The sequence below is a fragment of the Macrotis lagotis genome, chromosome 1 (genome assembly GCF_037893015.1).
Source record: "Macrotis lagotis isolate mMagLag1 chromosome 1, bilby.v1.9.chrom.fasta, whole genome shotgun sequence".
Classification (NCBI taxonomy): domain Eukaryota; kingdom Metazoa; phylum Chordata; class Mammalia; order Peramelemorphia; family Peramelidae; genus Macrotis; species Macrotis lagotis.
In genome coordinates, this window is record NC_133658.1 from 237822798 (window position 1) to 237848016 (window position 25219).

Below are 25219 nucleotides of genomic sequence, written 5' to 3' on the forward strand. Positions count from 1 at the left end.
AGACATAAGTAAAATTATTTTTTCAAATCATATAGATATTAAATTAAAGCTCTCTGACATCAAATCCAATATACAGTACCAAGCCCTGGAGATAAATTCCTTCTCTCAGAAAAAAGGTTGAAAAAAGAGCTTGAAAGTGAATGCAGATCCTTGTGACTAGACCTTGAGCAGCCCAGATACAAAACATGGGCCTCCTTTCAGCTCTGACCCGAGGCCTGATCCAAGGGGCAGACAGAATGAGCAAATGGACAAGCAAGCGTGGCCCCTGCTCATTCTACAAAGGTCGTGGAGCCAAGTTTACTGGCTTTTCTTCAGGTGGAAAGTTTGTGAAGGTGAAGGAAATGGTACCTGAATTTGTGGTTCCAGATTTGACAGGCTTCAAAATCAAACCATATGTGTCCTATCGAGCTCCAGCTGGCACAGATGAACCACTGACAGCCAAGCAGCTCTTTATGGAAGCTGTAGCACCTTCGATTGAAAAGACTTTAAAGAAGGAACTTTTGACCCTAAAAACTTAGAAAAAGTATGGCTTTGAGCCCACCCAAGAAGGCAAGCTCTTCCAGCTGTATCCTAAAAACTATGTACAATAAGAATAAAGAATTATCCAGGGGGCAGCTAGGTGGCTCAGTGGAAAGAGCACCCAGTCCTGGAGTTAGGTGTACCCGAGTCCAAATCCAGCCTCAAACACTTAATAATTGCCTAACTGTGATGTTGGGCAAGTCAACTTAACCCCATTGCCTTAAATAATAAATACATAAATTAAAAAAAAAAAGAAAGTGAATGCAATTAATGTTAGAAGCAGGCTCTTTTAGTAGATTGCTATTTTCTCTCCATTTTCATACCTGTGGTGTCACAGAAGACCTTGAATATCATAAAAGTCTAAGGGAAATAAAAGCATTGTAAGTGCTTTCAAAAGAAAAATATAAGTTAAAAATAAGTTTTGAGTTTTAGGAGGACTTATAAACTCATTGTTCTATACCTCTATTCTCCTTAATTTTCCTGGGGTTCAAGTTGTCAGAATTCACTTAGCAAATTTTTTTTTCTTTTTGGCATGACTGGTGGCAATAACAACACAAGATGATGAGAAGGCACCAAACCTGAGCTGTTGGCCAGGAGGTGCAGACTATTCACCATTGGCCACACAAGGAAACAAAGAGCTGGAATACAATGAGAATTCCCTTTCTTCATTTCTTCTATATAACTTTGAAATTGGGGTGCTGACAGATAGAACTTAATAGTCTTGGGATCCATTTTAAAAAATAATTATTTATTTCCCTGAGTTACATGAAAAAATACTGTACAACATACTAACACCACCATCTGACACAGCAGAAAGTAAGATTCAAATTATAAAATGCTTTAGTTTTAAGAGTTTTGCTATATAATATTTATGGCACAGTATTATGAAAAGGGAATTTTGTCTGAAATCAATGGCGTTTTCTTGAGATGTTAGCACAAAAGATCACAAAATTCTAGGGAAATGCTAGTGGAAAAATATTTTGCATGCCACCAATTTTATTTTGGAAAATCCATTTTAGAGGTTATTAATTTCTATGTTAGTAAAATGCATATTATCAGAATTAAAGTTTTGTCACAAAGAACTGTATGCAGAAAATCATATTTCTAGCCATCTCTAACAAAAGTTTATGATAGTCACAAGAACCTAATCCCTTATTTCTCACAGGTTCAATGCATTAATATTCCCATTTTTGACTTTTGTACCTTTTTTTAGAAATGGTACACCCACAAAGGTTAGTTTGAATTAAGTATATAATAGGTGATGTTGTGAATAGAGAATCAGCCTTGAGTTTAAAGCTTAAGAGGATAACCAGTGATTCCATCAGATAGGAAATAGATAATTATTCCAGCAATACTACATGAAGCACCACTCTCTGTGTAGATATGTTGCTTTAAAAGCATATCAGGGGAGCAGCTAGGTGGCACAGGGGATAAAGCACTGGCCCTGGAGTCAGGAGTACCTCTGTTCAAATCCAGTCTCAAACAATTAATTACCTAGCTGCGTGGCCTTGGGCAAGCCACTTAACCCCATTTGCTTTGCAAAAACCTAAAAAAGCATATCAGAGCCATATCAACATGGATATTAATGCACTATTGGTTTTTGAATCATTAATTGGAATAAGGACCCCTAGGCAATTTTGGAATGCAGATTAAAATTGCTAAAAAGTCATCAACTTCACACATAATTCTTTAATCTAGTGATATAAGTCTATACTACCAAGAAATTAAAACACAGTGAAAGGGCCCATATGATCAATATATTTATAGCTGCTCTAATAGAATATTATTACACTATAAATTATGAGGAGTATGACAAATATAGAAAAACTTGGGAAAACTTGTAGAAATAGATGAATAATGAATTAAAAAGAACTAGAAGGCCAAATTTCATGACCATGATTATGTAAATAAGAATTTGAAAAGTGAATAATTTCTTGAGATTTGCAATTAAAAGGGTAAAATATTCCTTCACAGTCCTGAATGTGATTTGGCACTATCATAATCTTTCAGTCAGCTTCCCATGAATGTAAGATGATATAAAAAATATAGAGGATGTGGTCTATTTAGAATGACAGTTTACTAATAATAACAACACTATTGTAGAACATGCACATATAAGTCAGATGAGGAGAGAAGTGTTAAAGGATAAAGCTGAGGTGGACAGGATTAAAAGGAGAGGGAATCTAATTACTGGGGATATAAAGAAAAATTATCTGAGAGATATAGAGAAAAGTAGGGACATAAACATTAGAAACATGTAGAAATATATTTTGGGGAAACTATGAAACACAATCTACCTGAAATATTTCTGCTTAAAGCCCCTTATAACAGAATTGTAGAATCTCAGACTTGGAAGGAATTTAAATGATTGTTGATTCTATCCTATGTCTTATAATATTTCTTTTTTCTTTTTTTTTTAGGTTTTTGCAAGGCAATTGGGGTCAAGTGGCTTGCCCAAGGCCACACATCTAGGTAATTATTAAGTGTCTGAGACCAGATTTGAACCCAGGTACTCCTAGCCGCCCCATCTTATATTTCTAACAAGAAGTCAGACTTAAAGACGTTCAATAATGGGAACCTACCATATCAGTTCATTTTGTTTTTTAAAAAGCAGACATATTACTAAATAGTTATTGATACTATTTTAATAAACTACTAATGTTGCTATTAATGATTTTATTTGAGTGCCACTCTGTATTGCTACCATATTGTTTCTCCTTATCTCCTTGTATTTTGTATGACTGATTTTGGGTTCTTAGATTTAAGTATTCTACATTCTAAATTCTTATTGCCTCCTGAAAAAAAAAAGTTCAAATTCTTCTGTTAGCCTATTTTCTTTAAGGTTTCTTTCAATCCTGTTTACCTTTAAAAATCATGTTTGAGGGGCAGCTAGGTGGTGAAATGTATAAAGCACTGGCCCTGGAGTCAGGAAGAGATCTCAGACACTTATTATCTAGCAGTGTGAACTTGGTCAAGTCACTTAACCCTATGGCTTTGCACCCCCCCCCAAAAAAAACTCACAATGTTTGAGTTCTAATTAGATATGCTTACTTTTGGGAGATGTTAAAGGGGGGACCTTCTGCTTAAATATGAGATCAACTAAATTACTACTGAAGTTCTTTCCAACTCTGGAATTCTATGCAAAATATTTCAACATCTTGTCATTCCCCCAAGATTAGTTTCTACAAAATTATTTTTGTTCTTACTAGAAATAAGGTGAATCCTAATTCTTCTTAACTGATTCAGAAAAAAATCCACTTTTTTCTTCATTTTAGTAATGGGAACTATAATTTTATTGACTTGAGGAACATTTTATTGACATAGATGCACACCAGTAACTTATACCTTCAAAGAGTTATACAGAAATAAACAAAGATTAGGTGTTTTCCATGCTCACAAAACTAGTGTTAAGGAAAACATGAATTCATCTCTTCTTGACTCCAAGGGCTGTCTTCTATGTACATGATCTTTCAGAAATTTATAGGAACTGAAAATAGTGTTTTAGATAAAAGGATTGAACAGAGCTTTTGTCCAGACTAACCACAAACTCACAAAAATATTGGATCCTCCCAAAATTAATTAAATTTATCTACTTAAAAACTAATAAAACCAAATCACTGTTTTTTCCCCCGACCAATTAATATAAATTCCAATTTCTGGAATCCTCCTTTATTTATTTATTTTTTTTAAGGATCAGGGGGGTAAGAAAGGGCATAGATTTTAATTCACAGGTTGTTTCAAAAGTTCACAATTTAGAAAAAACTCACTGGCTAAGTTCTTTAGCAAGGTAAAGAGTTTCTAAGACAATAAATTAAGCACAGAAAACAACTTTGGGAGCGGCTAGGTGGCGCAGTGGATAAAGCGCTGGCCCTGGAGTCAGGAGTACCTGGGTTTAAATCTGGTCTCAGACACTTAATAATTACCTAGCTGTGTGGCCTTGGGCAAGCCACTTAACCCCATTTGCCTTGCAAAAACCTAAAAAATAAAAAAATAAAAAAAATAAAAAATAAATAAAACAACTTTGGTCTGGGAAGAACAGTACAATTAAGAAAGGGGGGAAAAGGGAAAGGGACCAGCCAGGAGACAATGATTGGGCTTAGATTAACATGGATCCAGCTGCATGATAAAAGTAGTGGTTCAGTTTGGGGATGATGCTCCCCAAGAGCAGGTTGACCTCCAAAGGAGAGGAGCAACCTAGGATACATAGTAAAGAAGTGCATAGGGGAGTGAGAGGTTATTTGGGGAATTGTGCTCCCTCAGAGCAGGCTGATCTTCTGAAGGAAATCAAGAAACTCAACTGAGTGAGCAAGCTTTTAAAGAGGACTTGGTGGACAGCTAGGTGGCTTTTAAAGAGGACTTGGTGGACAGCTAGGTGGCACAGTGAGGAGCGGCTAGGTGGAGTAGTAGATAAAGCACTGGCCCTGGAGTCAGGAGGACCTGAATTCAAATCTGGCCTCAGACACTTAATAATTAGATAGCTGTGTGATCTTGGGCAAGTCACTTAACCCCATTTGCCTTGCAAAAAAAAAAAGAGGACTTGGAGGTGGATAGCTCAGAGAGCAGGGATGAGGTAATTAGGTTATTTGTGCAGTGACTCAATTCTTTCAGGCTAAGACAGCATTCATCTTTTAGTTGCTAGAGGCTTGTTTTATGCCTGGGGACTGGGATTTACAGGAGTCCTTCCTTGCCAGTTTGGGGCAAGGTACTTTACTAAAAGTTCATTGTCTTCATCTTATAACCTGGACAAATTGAGATAGATGGTAGTGGGATTGGTATATGGTCCATGCAGAGGGAACAAATTAAAGAAAAGATTTTTCTTATTATTTTCCCTACTTCAATTTCTTCCAGGTACTTTTATATTCCCTGTGACCATATATTCTTTTCTGAGGCTCTGCTTAAATTTCTTGTAGCATTATTTTTCTTCTGGGGTTAACATTTGGTTTTTTTTCTTATTTGTTTTTTTGCAAGGCAATGGGGTTAAGTGACTTGCCCAAGGTCACACAGCTATATAATTAAGTAAGTGTCTGAGGCCAGATTTGAATTCAGGTCCTCCTGACTCCAGGGCCAGTGCTTTATCCATTGCGCTACCTAGCTGCTCCATTTGGTTTCCTCTTAAGCCATAATAGTTCATTATGTTCCAGCATTTTCATATGTTTGCTAAAATCCTCAGTCTTGATTTTTCTATTGGAGCTTTGTGCTTTAGTTATTCTTTATTCATCTCATTTAATAGGTTGACAGGTCATACTTGGTCCTGGATAGTGTGCCTACCTAACACCAGGTTCAAGCCACTGGGAATTTGTTTTAGCTCTGCTTCCTGGTGATTCAACAGAAGTCTTGTCTCTGGTTCTTTGTTTCCTGTATTTTTAACTGTTGATTGGATTGATAAGGTAGCCTCTTTTAAGATGCCAACTACTTTTCTTTCCAGGCGACCCTTTTCTCTTCAGCTTCTATTCTGGGTTGTCAGACCTCTCCTGTTTTCACTAGTTTGGCCTGTTACATCCATGGTTACCCTAAGGTTCAACCATAGTGATGGAAAGAAACCAGGTTGTGTCAATTCCGAGGACACTAGATAAAGAGTTCTGTCAACTTGCCTGTGCTGCAGAACAGATCCAAATGACAATAATAGTATACATTAAAGTCCCCCATTAACAGGTAATTTTTTCTATCACTTCAGATCACACAGAGGCCAAACAAAACTTCTTGTTTTAGAAAAAAACCTGCTATCTCATTGTCTGATCTTGCTAACTCTTTTACTTTATGTTTCTTCCTTAAGGATATGATTTCTCTCATCACATTCAATTTGGATCAGTGTATACCATGGAAACAATGTAAAGACTGGCAAATTGCCTTCTGTGGGGGGTGGGGGGGAGGGAAGTAAGACTAGGGGAAAATTGTAAAACTCAAAATAAAAAAAACCAATTTGTTGAGGTAGAGAGAGAGTGCTCAAGAGAGCGCTTAGATCAACATAGGTCCAGAAACTTAGAGGAAGGAAGGAGAGGAGGAAAGTGGCAGGGAGGCCAGGAGAGGAAAAGAGATGAAAAAATTTGGAGATCCAGTCACATGGCACCGAGGCCAATATTGTTCTGGAGGAATAGCCAGAGCTTCTAGCTTAGAGAGAAAAAGTTGTAGCCCTGAGATTCTGAGAAGAAAAGACTTCACCCTTGTAGATCTTTGCTTAAAGGCATTTCCATGGTGGGCAGGTGATCCTTCTTTATTCCGGAGTCCCTTCTGATCCTATTTATTGTTACTTGGTTTAGAGATTACTTCCTTTCTTCTGGCAGCTTATTATATGGTTTCCTCACTGTTACTAGTACTTAAAATTTAACTACCATGTACCTAAGAATATTCAAACTTGGGTTCTTCATTTTCAAAGTTCTGTGGTTTGTTTTTTTCATTCTTTTAAAAATTCTTGCTTAATTTTATTAAGTGATTATTTCCTTTTTTTCAAGCTCTTCTATTATTTGGTCTTGGGATTTTCTTAAATATTTTTTAATTTTTAAATTTATTTTAAACTTAAACGGATTTAATAAAAAAGAATAAATTTCAATTTCAAGAAAACCTATATTATAATAATACACATTGTGTTCAAAACTATCCATCTTTACTTCCTTGTAGATTTTTTTGTTCTCTGCTGTTATTTTTTTAACTTATTTTTTCCCCTTCCTCCCATCCAACCAAGGCTACAATTAAACACACACACACACACACACACACATTCCCCTACACACCATGTGCTTATATATATGTGTGTATACACACATATCTATAGTACTGTACTATGCTTATTTCCACTGCTTCTCTGAAGGTAGATAGCATCCCCCTTCATAAATCCAAATCTTTCCCTATTTTCCTTTTTTTGATTAAATCTATTTTAGCTTTAAATTTTTCTGAGATCATGATTATTACCTTTTTTATTTTTTTTTAATTTTTTTTACTACCTGCTTTTTTAAACATAATTCTACTCTGACCTTTATGTTTATATATCCCATTTTGATAAAACATTTCCTAAAAGCAACATATCAATGAATTAAAAATTTTTAATCTTCTGATTCATTTTTAATAGGTGAATTCATCCCATTCACATTTTAGGCTATAATTACTTATTTTCATCCTTACTATTTCTTTCCTATCTCTATTCCCATCCCTCTTCACTCCTCTACTTTATTTCTACTCACTACCTTGCCCTTAATCAAGTCCCTCCTCAAAGAATCCCACCCTTATCCTCTTCCTCCACTGTCCCCTTGCCCTCTTATTTCTATCTGAATTTAGAAGACTTTTATACCCTTCTAAATATATATAATTTACAAAGAGAGTAGGGTTCCAGAACTATCCTTCTGGATACCCTTCCCCCCATCTAATTCCTTTGTATCAGTTCTTCCTGTCATATATCATTTGTATGAAATAATTTTTTTACCTTTTACTACTACTTTTTGCTTTTTGGAATCACATCATCCTCAGCTTTATGCTAATCGTTTAGGTTTTTTTAAGTTTTTTTTGCAAGGCAAATGGGTTAAGTGGCTTGCCCAAGGCCACACAGCTAGGTAACTATTAAGTGTCTGAGGCTGGATTTGAACTCGGGTACTCCTGACTCCAGGGTCTGTACTCTATCCACTGCGCCACCTAGCTGCCCCCCACTAATCTTTTTTTTTGAACAACACAATTATTGAAAATTATATAGATATGGTTTACATTTCCATTTATAAAAGGTAAGTTTGTCCTTATTGAGTCCCTTGCAATTAGTCTTTGATGTTTATCTTATATTTTTCTTGGATCTTGCAGGTCAAGTTTCCAAAAAGTTATGATCATTATGCCAAAAAAAAAAAAATCCTGAAAATCTGTCAATTCACTGAATTTCCATTTTTTAAAATTCAGGATTATATTTAACTTTGAGGTATCATATTTTCAGCTGTAATTCCAGATCTTTTGCTCTTCAATATATAGTGTTCTTATATGTTAAGATCTGTGGTCTTTTAATATAGCTGCTGCTAGGTCTGCCAGTTTTTCTTCTAGAATCTCTTTTAAATGGTTATTTGTGAATTTCTTCCTAGGTTCCACTTTTCCACCTTGTTCTAACACTTCAGGACAATTTTCTTTAATGATTTCTTGTATCAAGATTCTTTTTTTTTTTTGAGCATAGCTTTTTTGTTTGTTCGTTTGTTTTTTAGTTTTTGCAAGGCAATGGGGTTAAGTGGCTTGCCCAAGGCCACATGGCTAGGTAATTATTAAGTGTCTGAGGCCAGATTTGAACTCAGGTACTCCTGAGTCTAGGGCCGGTGCTCTATCCACTGCGCCACCTAGCCACTCTGATCATAGCTTTTTAATCACAGAGAGCAACATCCTGCTCCACAGTTTCAAGTAGTCCAATTATTCTTATGTTTTTCTCTTCTTGATCTATTCTCTAGCACTTTTTTCTTATGTTTCACATACTCTTTTATTTTTTCATTCTTTATGTTTAATTATGTCTTGGTGTAACTGGTTTCCCTTTACCCAATTCTAATTTTCAAGGAGTTGCTTTAATTCCTTAAAATTTTGGATCCCCTTTTACAGTTAATTGACTTTCTTTTCATAATCTTGTTTTGCTTTGTTTTTTAATTTTTCTCAATATCTTATTTTTAAAGTCTTTTTTAAGTTCTACTAATTCTTTTTGGATAGATGATCATTTTTCTCCTTTGCCTACTCATTCTTTAAAAAATTTTGAGCACTTTGGTTTTGTTCTTGGTCCAACCTATGCATTCCTTTCCCCCTCCAAGTTATAGTTAATACATACATACTAAACTGAAAATGCTCTTTCTCCCTAAAAACCCTCCACTGCCTGTAACTTTCACTTCTCCCCTCTGGTCTAGAATGGAAACCAAGAACTCAGCTCTACAGTAAATTCTCACAGCCAGCAGCATCCCTACTCCACTGATCCAGCACATAGGGGTGCTGGTTCCTTTTCACTCAGGATCAAATTTCAAAGTAACAGATGGACATGGCAAGGTTTATCAGGAGAGGTTCCCTCAATCTTGCCCTCCTGAGACACCCCTACTCTATCCTACAGCAGAGGTTGAGGTGACTTCCCAACCTAGCTGCCCCCAGGGCTCACCAGAAGAACTAGCCTGGAGCTGTTCACACTTCACTGGGGTCAAAAGGGATCTTTCCAAGGATCTTCTCTTGTTGTCCCAGTTATGCCCCAAATCTTGTTTATTTCTGCCACTAGACAGTCATCCTTAAGTGCTATTTTATCTTGTTTGTGGAAGAAATGAGAGCTTAGAATTTTCTGACCTATTCTATCAACTTCCCAGAATCCTCCTAAGCATGACCAATTCTTGAGTAATTTTTTTCAATGAGTCATTTATCTTCTTGAGTACATCTCCCAGGATATCTATGTGATTTCTTTTTCTATTTTCATTGCTTCTCAACTTCAGCAATTTCAATTGCCTATAATACAACATTCTTCTTGCTTTCCTTAATATAGTTAATTTTTATTTTCTTGTATAGATATGTGTGTTTTATCATTTATCTTTTCTTTGATGTTTCTCTTTTTTGAGATTTTTTTTGCTGGTTAGGCAATTTGTTTTTTTTTTTAAATAAGGCAATGGGGTTAAGTGGCTTGCCCAAGGCCACACAGCTAGGTAATTATTAAGTGTCTGAGGCTGCATTTGAACTCGGGTACTCCTGACTCCAGGGCCAGTGCTCTATCCACTGCGGCACCTGGTGCCCCGCAATTTGTTTTTCTTGTGGGATTAGTGAGGAGCCTCTTTCCCTTTAATTCTTCTGGGTTTTTTTGGATTTTTTTCAAGGCAGTGGGGTTAAGTGACTTGCCCAAGGTCATACAGCTAAATAATATTAAGTGTTTGAGGTCAGATTTGAACTCCTTATTCCAGGGTTGGTGCTCTATTCCTCTAGCTGCCTGTTTTCCTTTAATTCTTGACTGATATTTTTTGATCACTTTCTTTCCCCAATTAACTTTAGTTAGCTAGATCAGGGCTGTCCAACCTTACTTTTAAAATTTTTGTTGAAACAATAGACATTAGGTTTTCACTTGTCATTTTAGTGAGAGCTCTGGGGTAGTTCAGCTTCCTTAAATAAAGCATTTAGTAACCCACAGATCATTTTGGATAGCCCTGAGCTAGATTATGCAAGTGCATCAACCCAGACTACTCTGCACAAATATTTTTCACAGGTACAATTTGAATAGATTATTTTGATACCCAAAGTTTGTTTTAAGAATCCAAAAACAGAGAGGGGGAAAAAACCTTTTTAGTTTTTCAATGTTGATCGCTTTATTTTATAGTACCTATGGTCATCCTGTATGAGAGAAAAAAACTACTTTGGTTTTTCAGTGCCTAACCAAACTCCAGACAACTTAATTTGCATTTCATACTGAGGATCTGCATACTTGAAAAATCATAAATATTTTATTTAATAGAAATTACTTTTATCCCATGTCAATGCCATCATTCTCAAACAAATACATCATGTGGTACATTTCCCCCATGTTTGATGCTTTTTTTTTTAGGTTTTTGCAAGGCAAATGAAGTTAAGTGGCTTGCCCAAGGCCACACAGCTTGGTAATTATTAAGTGTCTGAGGCCGGATTTGAACCCAGGTACTCCTGATTCCAGGGCCAGTGCTTCATCTACTGTGCCACCTAGTCGCCCATTGATGCTTTTGAAGTTTTGGGAAAGTTAAAAAAAAAAGGACTTTGTCTAGATTAGACAAAGTCTCAATAGCTCCCCTCAACCTCTAAACATATGCTCCCATCTTTTTACAGGAGTAGGTCATGGAGGAAACCAAAAACTATTCATTTTAAGACAAAAATATAAAGTATAAAAATTGTTCCTTTAAAATACAAGCTGTATAAAAGGAACGGTGTTGTGAAGTCTATTCTTAGATATATAAAAATAATCATTTTATGAAGAAAATACAAAAATGAAAATATATAAATTTAATAAGTTACATATAAATTTTTATTTTAAAAAGTCCTTACCTCTTCACAACACCGTCTGCTTACAATAGCTCTATAGTCAATCCTATCCCAAAGTTGATCTCTTAACTTTAAGAAGTTAGGAAACAATTTCCTCCAGTTTTTTCCTAAAGCCCATGGAAAAATTTCATACTTTGATTCTTCTTCATCTTCTTCAACTGTATTAGCAAGATACCTATAAAAAGTTAACATAATAATAATATTGTCATAACATCAAACAAAATCCACATCTAATCTTATACCTACTTTCACCTAATGTTAAAGAAATATACAGAACATTAAAACTCCATTATTAAGTACCAATTTGAACCCATTTTATTACACTGTGGGTCAACTTTTGTTCTCTTTGTATTCATATGTGCACTCTTACTTATTTGGCATTTTCTACCCAATCTAGCACAATGTTAGGTCTTAAATATCTGTCAATTGATTGAAAAAGAAAAACAGTATTATAAATGATCAGTATATTTTCATTCCAAGACAATCAAGGGCGTACTACCCTTCATAATATAGTGGAAAGACTATTAGGCTTGGGTTAGAGTTACTTCTACCATTGACTAGGCAACCTGTGGACAATCACAACCTCTCTGAATATTAGTTTATCTGTAAAATGGGAATAATAATAATAACAATAATACTTTTATTATTTACCTCACAGAGTTATGAGAACCAAACTAAATAATGTTTAAGTACTTTGAAAACTAAAACATTACAGAAATGTGAGTCACTGTAACTATTTTTTTATTTTTTAAAAATACTTCATATTTATGTAGTATTTTATGGTTTACAAAGAACTTCTTTCACAACCTTGTTAAGTAGGTACTATTCAGTCCATTTTACATATGAAGAAACTTAAGTTCTGAGACATGAGATGAACGCTCATGATGACACAGCCACAATTAGAGATAATATCGAAACTCAGATCTCTTCAATTCAAGATCAGGAAAATTTCTAACATGTCATATTTCTTCTCAAAATATCTATAAACATATTTATAGATATGAGCACAAAATTCTTAAAAATATAAACATTAGGTAAGTTACATTAGACATGTATATGCTTTCCTTTAGTTTAAAATCTTGAGGGTAAAGGCTATATCTTCTAATTTTCATTACATAAAGTACAAAGAACAATGGTCAATCTACAGTTACGTAACAATTGTGTGAATAATGGTTTCTTCAAAGTGATTGGCTATATTTAAATTTAGATTATTTGAAGTCATAATTTATAAAATATAGTCACTGACATCAACCAATGAAAATAAGCAGTGTAACTTCAATATGAAAAGAAACTGTCTTTGAAACGAAGCAAAATTTGAACACTAGGGATTTAGGGATTTGGGAGAAAAGGTTAAAATTCTCAGATAAAAACTGCAGAATTACATGTTCAGCTCATAAAACTTATGTACAAAAGAAGGAGCAGTGTAAACTGTTATCACAACTTATTCTTACTGATCACCATCATTATGAAAAAGAGGATTTGACAGATATTACATCAATAATCTATGTAAGATTCTTTTCCTTCCTGCATTCCATAATAAAATATGGTATTATAAGTATTTCTTTAATGAATGACTCAGATTTACATTTGCCTTAATAATTAAGATTATGTTGCTAATAGACTTCATAATGTTCAACTTTTTTTTCATAGTTATATGTTTAAGCTTTTTAAATGTCTCCAGTTCTACTAGGAACTAGAAATTATGCTTACAAGTAATGGTCCTGGATGGTAGCACCATCCAAGTATTTAAATACCATCCAGAATCATTACTTGTAAGCATAATTTCTTTACTACCACATGATATAAGTCTGATCCACAAAGGTTAGAGAAATGAGCTATTATCAGTAGAAGAGCTCAGAAACAAAAACCAGTGTCTTAAAACAGTATTTAGTATATAAATATTTAGTATTTAGTATACTAAGTCATGTGTATTAAAAGGCAGTGAGAAATGACTATTTTCTTGTCTTGTGAATGAATTTTTTGTCAAGGCAATGGGGTTAAGTGGCTTGCCCAAGGCCACATGGCTAGGCAATTATTAAGTGTCTGAGGCCACATTTGAACTCAGGCACTCCTGACTCCAGGGCCAGTGCTCTATCCACTGTGCCACCTAGCTGCCCCGATCAATACCACTCTCCCCTCCCCATAACATCATCTAATGACAAAAAAACTGCAATTTCAAATTAAATTTTTATTTTGGGAAAATATTTTAAAACATTTGTAGCCCTATGAAATAATAAAATAATTGAATGGAAGTACTTTAAATATACCTGAAACCAAATGCAACTTTTAAATGAAGTTAGCTTTAAGTTGCTACTTTACAGAAAATAAAGAACTTTATACAGAAAATTCTCCTACAAACTAGATGAAAGAAAATATACTTACAGAGCAATAAAGAAATTTATTCTGGTATGCTCGCTTATACTAAACTTAGCCCTCTTGAAGTAAACAAAGGTCATAGCCAGAAGATACTAGAGGAAAAGGGTTAAAATTTTAATATTAATGCTTTATTTTTATAAATTTATTCAAAACATTTAACATTTTTAAATTATTTTGATGACCTAAGGTCCTTAAAAATTAAAACAAATTTTAAAACTTCATAAATTCTTGGAAAGAACCATTTCTTCTCTGCATTTTACTTTTGAATTAACAAGGATTTATATTCTTTTCCTTTCATCTCATTTTATTTATTTATTTAGATTTGCCCAAGGCCACACAGCTAGGTAATTATTAAGTTTCTGAGGTCGGATTTGAACCCAGGTACTCCTGACTCCAAGGCCGGTGCTCTATCCACTGCAACACCTAGCCGCCCCCTTCCATCTCACTTTAAAAGAAAAAAAAATAAAAAATCCTTAAAACTACATAGGCAAAGAAATATTTGACCATTGTTCATGATCACAAATAAATGTCTCATTTTGAATCTTAAATTGATCACTTTTCTGTTAGGAGGTGGTGATGATGAAGAACACTGTTATTAGTCCTGTGTAATCATGATTAGTCAGTGCAATAAGCAGACTTCTTAAGTCTTTCAGAAGTTTATCTTTATTGTATTATTGTTGTCATCAATTGTTGATTCTGTTCATTTCACTCTGCATAGCTTCATACAAGTCTTCCCAGGTTTTTTCTGAACTTTATTATTATTTCTGATGGGACAATAGTATTCTGATAACACATTCATATTCCCCAGTTGTTCAGCCATTTTTTTTTTTGTTAGTGCAAGGCAATAGGGTTAAGTGGCTTGCCCAAGGCCACACAGCTAGGTAATTATTAAGTGTTTGAGACCAGATTTGAACCCAGGTACTCCTGACTCCAAGGATGGTGCTTTATCCACTATGCCACCTAGCCGCCCCCCCCAGCCATTTCTTAATTGATAGGCACACCTCTGAATTCCAATTCTTTCCTAATACAAAAAGAAATGCTACAAATATTTTTGAATCTAAAGATTCTTTTCCTTTCTTTGTGGCACAGGCCTAGTAGGGGAACTTCTTGTTATATTTAATTTTGTATCTTCTACAAATAATACAAAAGGTGAGAAAAATGTAATATTCTTGACATAAAATTGCGATAATAGGATCTTAAAAATTGAAAAAATTATAATACAATGTTTTAATACTCATATATGCTGACAAAACAGACCTTAAAAAACTATGCAGACTACTCATTTAAAAAACTGTTAGTTTTAAATGAGATACCATCAAAAATTAATGTAACCTAAATTATGTTTACGTGGATGTGAAGAAATATCTTTAAGGGTATTGTATTACAAAAGCATCATGTAGTACATCATAATTATATCAGTACAATAATAAGACATTACTGTTAACCTAGAATTATTACTCCTTGCTAACCACCTTATGGATTTACCAAGAATGATTTTGGCTAATCCAAGATTAAATAATCAGATGATTATTAAAAAAACTTATACTAAAGGAAACCATCACCCCTTTTATTGAGCCAGAGAAATAAATGAGGTTAACAACTGCAGCACTGTCTGGAAGACAATAAGTGAGCACAATTGGTGAATTCCACATTTAGGTTTTTCATTTAGAATTTTATTTTGAAATGTCTCTGTAGTAATTTAAGTTGAATTCAGGTAATAAATTATTATCTAATGGCAATGTAATCATTCCTAAATAAAAGAGATTGCAGATGACCTCATCATTCAACTGAAAGAGCACTCTCCAAAGTTTAATGATCTCTTAACTGAGAAATCTAACAGTCTTTTCTCAATCCTCATCCTCCTTCTCTGCAAGTTTTGCTTTTTTTTGTGATACTACTCTCTATGGTTCTCCCACCAATCTGACTACTCCTCAACATCCTTTGCTCTATCTTCATTTAGGTAATTCCCACAAACCATTGGCATCCCCCAGTTCCCCCTTCTCTTCAACCTTTATTATTTTCATCTACTCAATCTCATCAGCTCAATTATCATCTCTATGATGAAGATATAGACTAGACATAACCAACGCTAATCTCTCTTATCTTCCAGTTGTGCATTTCCAACTGTCAATTAGAAATCTCAAAATGGATCTCCAGAGGTTATCATAAACTCAATATGTCCAAAACTAAATTCATTATTTTTTCCCCAACTCTTCCCGCTTCTCTAATTTTCTTATTGCTGTTAAAGACACTAGCATTCTCCTAATCACCCAGGCTTGAAACCTAAGTGTCATCCCCAACTCCTCCTCTCACTCTCCTTATCCAATCAGTAGCTATTGATTCAACTTAGTCACCAATTCTCATATATGCTAACATTCTGATATAGAGTCTCATCATCTCCTATCTCTAATACTACAACCTGATGATTGGTCTCCCTGCTACAAAGCTTCCTTCCTGTCTGCCGATTCTCTACTCATCTGTTAAAGTGATCTTCCTAAAGTGCAGGTGTAACCATGACATACCCCTATTTAATAAATTTTAGAAGCTCCCTATCACTTTCAGGATCAAATTTAAAATGCTCTGTTTTGTTTGTAGCCCTTACAATGTGGCTTCTATTTTTTCAATTTTCTTATACCACTCTCCCCTCCCCACAACATCACCACTCTTTTGACAGAGACACTGGCCTCCTTACTATTTCTCAAATAAGACAATTCATCTCCCCACTTTAGGCATTTTCATGCCATTTGAGCCTGGAATGTCTTCCTCCTTTTCTCCATCTCCTGGCTTCAAGTTCCAGCTAAAACTCCTCCTACTATCAGTATAAAAGAAAGATAATAAAGGAAGCTATTAATGGGGAAGAGTGGTTGGAAGGAGGGACTGCCAGAACAATCCTCTTGCAAAAAGTGAGATTTGTGTTGAGTCAGAACAATCCTCTTGCAAAAAGTGAGATTTGTGTTGAGTCTTTAAGGGGACCAAGACATTCAAGGAGAAGAAGGGAGGAGAGAACAAAGAAAGAGATAAAGGATTCGTAAATATAAAAATATTTATAGCAGTAATTTCTGTTATAGCAAAGAACTGATATTAAAGGAGCATACACCAACTGAGAGATGGCTGAACAAATTATAGTACATGATTATAAATGGAATAATATTGTGCTAGAAATAAATGAAGCGGGGCGGCTATGTGGTGCAGTGGATAGAGTACCAGCCCTGGAGTCAGGAGTACCTGAGTTCAAATTCAGCCTCAGACACTTAATAATTACCTAGCCGTGTGGCCTTGGACAAGCCACTTGACTCCATTGCCTTGCAAAAAAATCTAAAAATAAATAAATAAATGAAAATGAAGCAATCACTTCAGAGAAATCTAGTGCAACTTGTATGAGTTGATTCAGAGTGAAGTAAGTATAACAAAGAAAAAAATTTATATTAACTATGATATCGTAAAGGATAACAACTTTAAAAGACTTAGGAATTCTGATAAATGTAATCATAAAGTCAAAAGATTAGTAACAATAGGCTACTCATCTTTCTGATGAGTGGTAGAAAAATGCTTTTTAGCTAGTCAATGTGTAGATGTTTTGGTTGACTAAGCTTATTTATTACAAGGTTTTTTTGTAGGTTTTTCTTTTTTTATTTGGTGGGATTGGAAAGGAAAGGAAGACTAGCAATAGTGATTCAATAAAAAGTAAAAAGAAAGAAACAGGTCACTAAAATTTAAAACGAGAATATAATAGAAGGCAGGTGGAAGGAAGGTGGGGAGGGGGAGGGGTATCCAGTCAATTTGAAATGGTTTTCTTTAAATCAAGCTGTATGCAAATGGAGATTTGTAGTTTCCCATGCAAGCCTCTTCTTCTGCTCTTTGGGTATGGAATAGTTACATTTATAAAATTCAAAACAAAAAAAATCTAATGATCTAATAACCAAACCAGAGTAGGGTGACCAAGATCAAAGGGATTGGGAAAATTTAACATAGAAAAGAAATAACTTGGGGAGATAAGATAGCTTTTTTGAAATATTTGAAATTCTTTCATCTTGAAGAGAAGCTGAACATACTCTGTTCGACTCCAATGGGCAAAACAAGAACCAGTGGATGAAAATTATAGGGATACAGACTGGTTTGATATCAGTAATACAATTAAGTACTAATCAAAACTGTCTGTAACTGTGATGGGCTATTTTGAAAAGAAGCAGACATTTTTAATTTAGTGCTCAAATAGTTGTTGGGTGACTATTTGAGAGGGATATTGCAAAAAAAAAGGTCAAGCTTTTAGGCTGAAGATGGAAATCAGCTTAAGATCCAAGTTCTCTTATGTCTTTATATCCCCAATTCCTACTTCACTGTAGACAATGTTTGCTCAATTGAATTTTATTTGAAGTTTTAAGATTTTATAGTAAGTATAAATAGTTTATCATTCAAAGTTTTCTATCAGTTGTTTCTACTGTTATTTCTTCAAATGCATCTTTTATCTGTCTTCTTTATTTCAGGTAAGTCCAATTTACTCACTGTCGTCTCCTACTTAAAACACAAATGTGTCCCTTTTGATGTTATTTCTTCCTCTGGTCTACCATCTCAATCTATCACTCCTACTTCAAAAAGGCAGTTCTAAACTTACCTCTTTCTGGGAGCCCTCCTTATATAATCCCCTCCCACCCCATTCAGATCACTTAAGCAGACATTCAACATATACTGAACAAAAAGTTTAAACTAAACACTCTATCCTGGAAAAACTCACTCACTTCCTGACTTTAAAATGTTATTTCTTGATTACTTACCTAGATCGACTGCATCAAAGATGCATTAAAAGCCACCAATATGGCCATCTCCTCTCTCTTACCCCCAGCATCATAGCTCAATTCAGTCTTTACAGTTAAGGAAGTGGAGATCCAAAGAACTGAACTGATCTGTCCTATGTCCACATAGGAAAAATGCAGACTTAAGATGCATACCTAAGTCTTTGACTCCAAAAATAGTGCACTTTCAACTATATATTATGTTGATAACTACCTTCCTGTGGCTTAAAGGATGTCTTCAATAAAGGGGGGGGTCTACAAGTAGCTCACAATTCTTTTCTTCTTTTCCCTTCAGTACTTTCCATCATCAATAATCTCATTTTTCTCTTTCAGGGAATCCTTTTAATTCAGGAAAAATGGCTGAGAACTCCCTTTAGGGAAAAAAAAAAGAGAGCTCTCCTCTCCCTAAAAATATGCCTTTATGTCTAAGAATAACTTGTTTCTCTCTAGATCCCCCCCCCCCAAATAATTAGAAATGTGTTTTATAAACAACAGTCATTAGTGCCACATTCTGCTACAAGATAATTTGGAGATCCTGGAATTATTATGAAATATTTATATATTTATATATTCTCCTAGATAACGTTAGGTAATATAGTTTTTAGGGATGTATAACTTTTCCATCAATATTTTAGTAGAAACACACTGGAAAGTATATAAATTTAGAAACCTATGTTCTGTACCTGCATTTTCAGTTAACTAAGAATAAAAGCTTGACTATATTACTTTGTAAACTTTAAGTTCCAATAACTAAGATTCCACTAGAAATCAGTCCACTTAAAAACCATTATTTTTATATAATTATTTTCAAAGAAAGTTTGTTTTCATTAGAAAAAAGGCAGATCTAGGCATTATGGGGTCTTAGCTCTGATACTATTGCTTTCTCTCTCTGACAATGAGTAAGGCACAGTCCTGTGCATTAAATTTCTCTATTTACAAATGCTGGAAATAAAGGATGACAGAATTTAAGCTTGGAAGGGACCCTTGGAAATTATACAGTACAACCTTACCAATTTTACAGATGAGGAAACTAAGTCTCAAAAAAGTTAAATAACTTGTTCAAAGTTACATAGCTAGTAAGAAGCGACTTGAGATTGAACTTAAGCTGTCTGACTCCAAGTCCAGTGCTTTTACCTAGTTTTCCTTTCTTCACTGGACACAGGTTTGAGTTTTAGTCTCCCTATGACTATAGCAGTGGTTCTCAAAGTGAGGTCTGCAGACCCCTGAGGATTCCTGAGATCTGTTTAGAGGATACACAGTCAAAACTATTTTCATAATAATACTATGACATTTTAATTTCTAGAATAGTAAATATCAATAGATAGAAATCACCCTGAAGTTAAAGGACCTAGGTTGGAATCCCTGGTCTGTTGTTTACTAGCTTCAAGAACCTGTACAGTCACTTTCTTCCTTTAGGCCACTCTTGATCTTTACCAAAAAGATGAAAAAAATAATTCCTCATCTGTAAAATAAGGATCTCTAAAGTCCTGTTCAATTCTAAATCTATTAAGGGATAGTAAGTTTGAAAACTGTTCTGTTAATTTGTAAACACTGCCATCTACTGTTCAAAAGTTTTAAATGTTATACTGTAGATTACCTCAAATTAAAATTGTCTGATTGCTAAATCCAACAGTTATTCATATTAATCCTGAAATAATGCTGTTACACTAAAACATCTAAAGCAATTCAATAAGGATTTAAATACTATGATACAAATGAAATGCTCCCTTATCATCTCTAAGTTTATATTCTACCAGGGGTAAACAAATAAATATACATTAACAACTAAGTAATTTGGGGGGTGGAAAAGAAACACAAACTGAAGTCATTAAGAAAGCTAGCTATCATGAAATAGGTGTCACCTGGACTAGACCTGAAGGAACATAGCAATTCCAAAAGGAAGTAAAAAGGGAAAAAAAATTAAAAATATGTAAAAAAACAATCTATATGGGGGTGAAAGCTGGAATGTCTTATGCATGAACTATGTCGACCATGTTCAGTGATCAAATGAGTGGAAAAAAGAGCACAGATGGAATAGATATAGTGGAGGAAGAATTGCTAAGATTAAGCAACTAATCAGATATAGGAGGTGAGGGAGAATGAAGAATGGATGATGAAGACTGGACTTCTAGTTTGGTGGTATCCTTGACAAAAATACGTTAAATTAGAATGAGATTGGGACTTCAGTAGTAAGCCAACAGTTCTTTTTTTGGATATGTTGGGTCAATCGGATCTTTTTCTTCTCCATAGTTACTATTTTATCATAAAATATGGTATGAAGAAGGTTCATACAATTGGGACAACTATGGGGTGCAGTAGATAGAATGCTGGCCTTCGAGTCAGGAGGACCAGAGTTCAAATCTGGTCTCAGACATTTCCTAGCTTTGTGTCCCCCTGGGCAAATCATTTAACCCTGACTGCCTCACATCCAGGGTCGTCTCCAGTCATACTGATTCATATCTGGCCACTGAATCCAGATGGCTCTGGAGGAGAAAGTGAGGCTGGTGACTTACCCTACCTCTCCCCGACTCAAATCCAATCATGTGCTTGTCATGGCATCACCACTCTGATGTCATGGTCTTCTTCAAGAAGGAAGGACAAACATTATCACATACAATCGACTGCTTTGCCCACAAAAAAAAATCAGGAGTGCCTTTGCTGTTTATGTAGGAACATCTTTTCTCTAATATACTATATGGCATGCAGCAACTTTATTCTAAATAGAAAGATATATCTGAGTTGCAAAATAAGAATACCTTTCAAAAGAATTCATTTTTAAATTATCACTAGAACTCATAAACTGAATTTTCCAAAAAAAATATTAAAATGTGTAGCAGAATATCCATGTTGAGTTAATCTAAATACCACCATTACAATTGTTATAATTTTCAATGACAAATAGGTCCTATAAGACCTTTCATCATATTCAATCAACATTCTACAATCCTGAAAACAAAGAGTTGATGCATATGCCAGAATGTGGATCATAAATCTAGATTTTAATGTTTTCACTCCAAGAAATTCATGAAGCAGTAAAAACACATATCTCTTTTTTCCCCTCTGATTAATAACACATTGGTTCTGAATAAAATTCTTAAGGAAGTCAGACACCCATGTTAAATATTACTTATTAATTATTACATGTTTACAAAAATTACCTTATCAGCAATTTTACAGCAGCAATCCATCCACAAGAAATCTTGGATTAAGTCATCATCTGCAATAATAGATTATTATTACTTTTCTTTTTAAAACAAACTCTTGAAGAATTTATTTCTATATGACAAGTTTTTATGAAGCTTAGTAAGAAAGACCAAAACAAAGATGTCCTTTAGTTCTCTTGCACTGCTCTCTTACAGCAAGAATTACTTAAGTAGTTGTTTTCAACAGTTATCTTTAATTTCTGATTTGCATGTATATGTACTATGATATTGGTAGGGGAAGAGGTGATGAAACATTGCTACACTGTTGGACCAATAGGATTTTAAGAGATTTACTCTGGGCAATTCTAGATTTTGCTCCTTTTCTAAAAGACATGTAAGTCGTTACTAGTATTTAAGTTCAATGTATTGAATGTGTTGATTCTGGCCACCAAGAAACTGCATCACTTTTTGGTCAGATGTTTGAACTAAATTTTGAATGAAAAAACAGAAAAATTTGCTGCTTGTCAAACCCAAAGCATATAAAACATTTTTTTTAACTGAACTATTACTTAGTTTAAAAAATCTAATAACTGACTTTAAACAAGAACCTAAAATATGTATTTACTGAGACTACTTAATCAAAACTGAAAGAAAACATATTTCTAAGTCAAACCAAATCATAATGAATAAGCAAAACCTTATGAATGATATATCATTATGCAGATATTGCTTCACAAAAGTAGCAAAAACAGTGGAAGCAAAAAGAAGCTAGGCAGAAAGTCTGATGTGAGATCCAACTAAACAAGATCATCTTAAACATTTAAAAATGAAACAAGATCAAATTTATGTGAGATGGAGCAATCCTGCCAATGTGTTTGTGTGATCTTCTTATCATCAATGATAGTGATACTACTGTAATTGAACTTATCACTTCATTAACTGATTGGTTATTCGAAGAAACTGTAGAACTTAAGGTAATAGCTCCACCTAATCAAATGATATATACATATATATATATCATTTGATTAGGTGGAGCTAAACACATACATACACACACACACACACACACAAACACACAAAACTCTGTGCTAAAGATGACAACTTCAAAAGCACTCAGAAATTATTTTCCAGATCTCAAAAAATCCAGGATACAAAAAATTCCAAAATAACAGAAAAAGCCAAACATGACTTTGCATTTTAAGTTAATCAAATACATTTAAAAAAATCACCAAATTATGAAAAAAATCAAAGATGATATTCTAGAAATAGATGACTGAGAAGATAAACAAATACTAACCGTATGTCTACTTTCTCGTTTCTATAGCTTTCTCTACATCTTCAAATTTACAGAGTTGACTAAAAGGTACAAAATATGATTCCACTGTTTTTTTTATTTAAAAAAGTATTTGATTTGTGGAACTAAAACAACAGTCTTGAGGGTTCCTTTCAAATGTATTCCATACACACACACACACACACACACATGTATATGTACATATGTCACTAGGTATAACTTGGCTTAAATAATCCTGAGAGTTACTATCAGGTCTGGCATAAAACAGGGGCATATGGGTTCACAAAAGTTATTCACCAATGTTATGAGGGAAATTTTGTGAAGAGAATGAATAGAAAAAGAATGTCAAATAGATGGTAAGGTTCACCAAATACCAATTGTGGTGCTTAATGCACTGAATCCAGAAACACTGTAAATCCTTACCAATGACATCAGTGGTCTAAAAAAAATTGGATTAATAATCCATGAAGGAAAAATATGTGGATGACTAACATATACAGACCAGGTCACATCAAGGACCAGGCTAGGAAACCCAAAGGATAGGTAGTGCAAATGATCAGTTGAACTGTATTGACTAGGAGGTCAAACTGGCTTCAGATGAGAAATTAGGCAGTGCTCGTAATGATTCCAAGTTGCTCCCTACTGATAAAGCCTGTCTCACTAAAAGCAACATTCTCCCAGAACTATACCTCTGAATTACGAAATACATTATTACCACATCAGAATAAAAACTGCAAGTGACTCAAAGAACAAAAGAAAATGCCTATTTAGGTAGGGGGTAAAATTGCTGTAGTACATTGTCAATAATGACTCATTTGTGGGAAAATGGTGTAAAAAACATTATCAAGAGTACAGATGACCAGAAAAGAGTATGCTGGATTATGCTCAGGATGTACTCCGACTACTATAATTGTTGTTCAGTCATTTTTCAGTTGTCTGACCCTTTTGTGATGCCATTTGTTTTTTCTTGGTAAAGATCCTGGAGTGATGATGTGCTCATTTTACATATGAGGAAACTGATACAAACAGGGTTAAGTGACTTGGTCCAAGGTCACTCAGCTAGTGTCTGCAGCTAAATTTGAACTCAGGAAGATGAGTCTTCCTGACTCCAGGTCCAGCACTCTAACCACTGTGCCACCTAAGGTGCACCAAATACTGCAAAAGTACTAGTAAAATATTCTTTTAAAAATCCCATAGAAAGGCCTCAATTAGTTTGGGCTAGAGGAGACTTGGACAAGACTTGCACAAGATAGAGTGGTATGGATGATATTTACTTTACACTGGTGAAAAAATTCCTTACATCAATGGATTCACTAGTTTATTTTTATCTTCAAACATAAATGACATAGCTCTTAAAATTCAGTTTTGTATCTTACTACTATTATTAATATAATTATGTAACTGCAAAATCTTCAGAATGATAGTATACTTTAGAGATTACAGTAAGCTATTTTTTGCCTTATCAATTTTAAAATGACACCAAAGTAGGTGTCTTCTACTTCTTCTTACAAGAACAGATATGGATGCTAGAAGAGATCACAAACCAGTTAGCTTTTCCCCAGTATGCTTTTATCCATCACCTAACAAGAGTTTACCAATAGTAAAATAAGGATCTCAGGCTTCTAGAGCATCAATCAGATGTTAAAACAATATTGGTCTTAAATGTCTTCTCTTCTTCCCAGATTTCTCCCTGAAACTCCACATAACCCTTTTCTAAGTTTCCTCATTTCAAAAGCTCAAATTTTTGTCCCTAGTTCTCTTCCTCTTACACATGCCACAATGCTTCTACAAGGAAGGCATCCTGTTCTCAGGATTTTTGCAGTCCTTCTGCTATCATTAGAATATTTTGATTCCTTGATGTCCTATATCTGCTAGTACTCCCGAGCTCCAGCCCTTAATCTAGTTCATATTGTTGTTGCTACAACCATCCAAGATCAATATCAAGTACCACACATTTTTTTGGTGGATCAAAGAAGGATTTTATATTCTCTGGTATTAATTTACCAGCATAAAAGAAAGATCCTATGCTCTAGGCAAAGGATTATGTCAATCTCATTAAGTAAGGACAATATTATAGCAGGGTGATTAATTTTTGTATTTTACTCTGAAGGTTGTACTAGTATTATTAA

The 25219-nt window shown here is 34.4% G+C and overlaps 1 protein-coding gene and 1 pseudogene across 2 annotated transcripts in view; one reads left to right on the top strand and one right to left on the bottom strand.

Annotated features, from left to right (window-relative positions):
* SPDYA (speedy/RINGO cell cycle regulator family member A) overlaps nucleotides 1-25219 on the bottom strand; it is a 37871-nt gene that overhangs the window by 8026 nt on the left and 4626 nt on the right. For both annotated transcript variants that reach the window (XM_074209796.1, XM_074209795.1), the window contains exons 4-6: nucleotides 21812-21870; nucleotides 13870-13955; nucleotides 11491-11662 (exon numbers count right to left, since the gene is read on the bottom strand). In XM_074209796.1, the coding sequence (XP_074065897.1) occupies nucleotides 11491-11662; nucleotides 13870-13955; nucleotides 21812-21870 (317 nt within the window). The remainder of the gene's footprint in view (nucleotides 1-11490; nucleotides 11663-13869; nucleotides 13956-21811; nucleotides 21871-25219) is intronic.
* LOC141504657 (large ribosomal subunit protein mL41-like) lies at nucleotides 133-605 on the top strand (annotated as a pseudogene).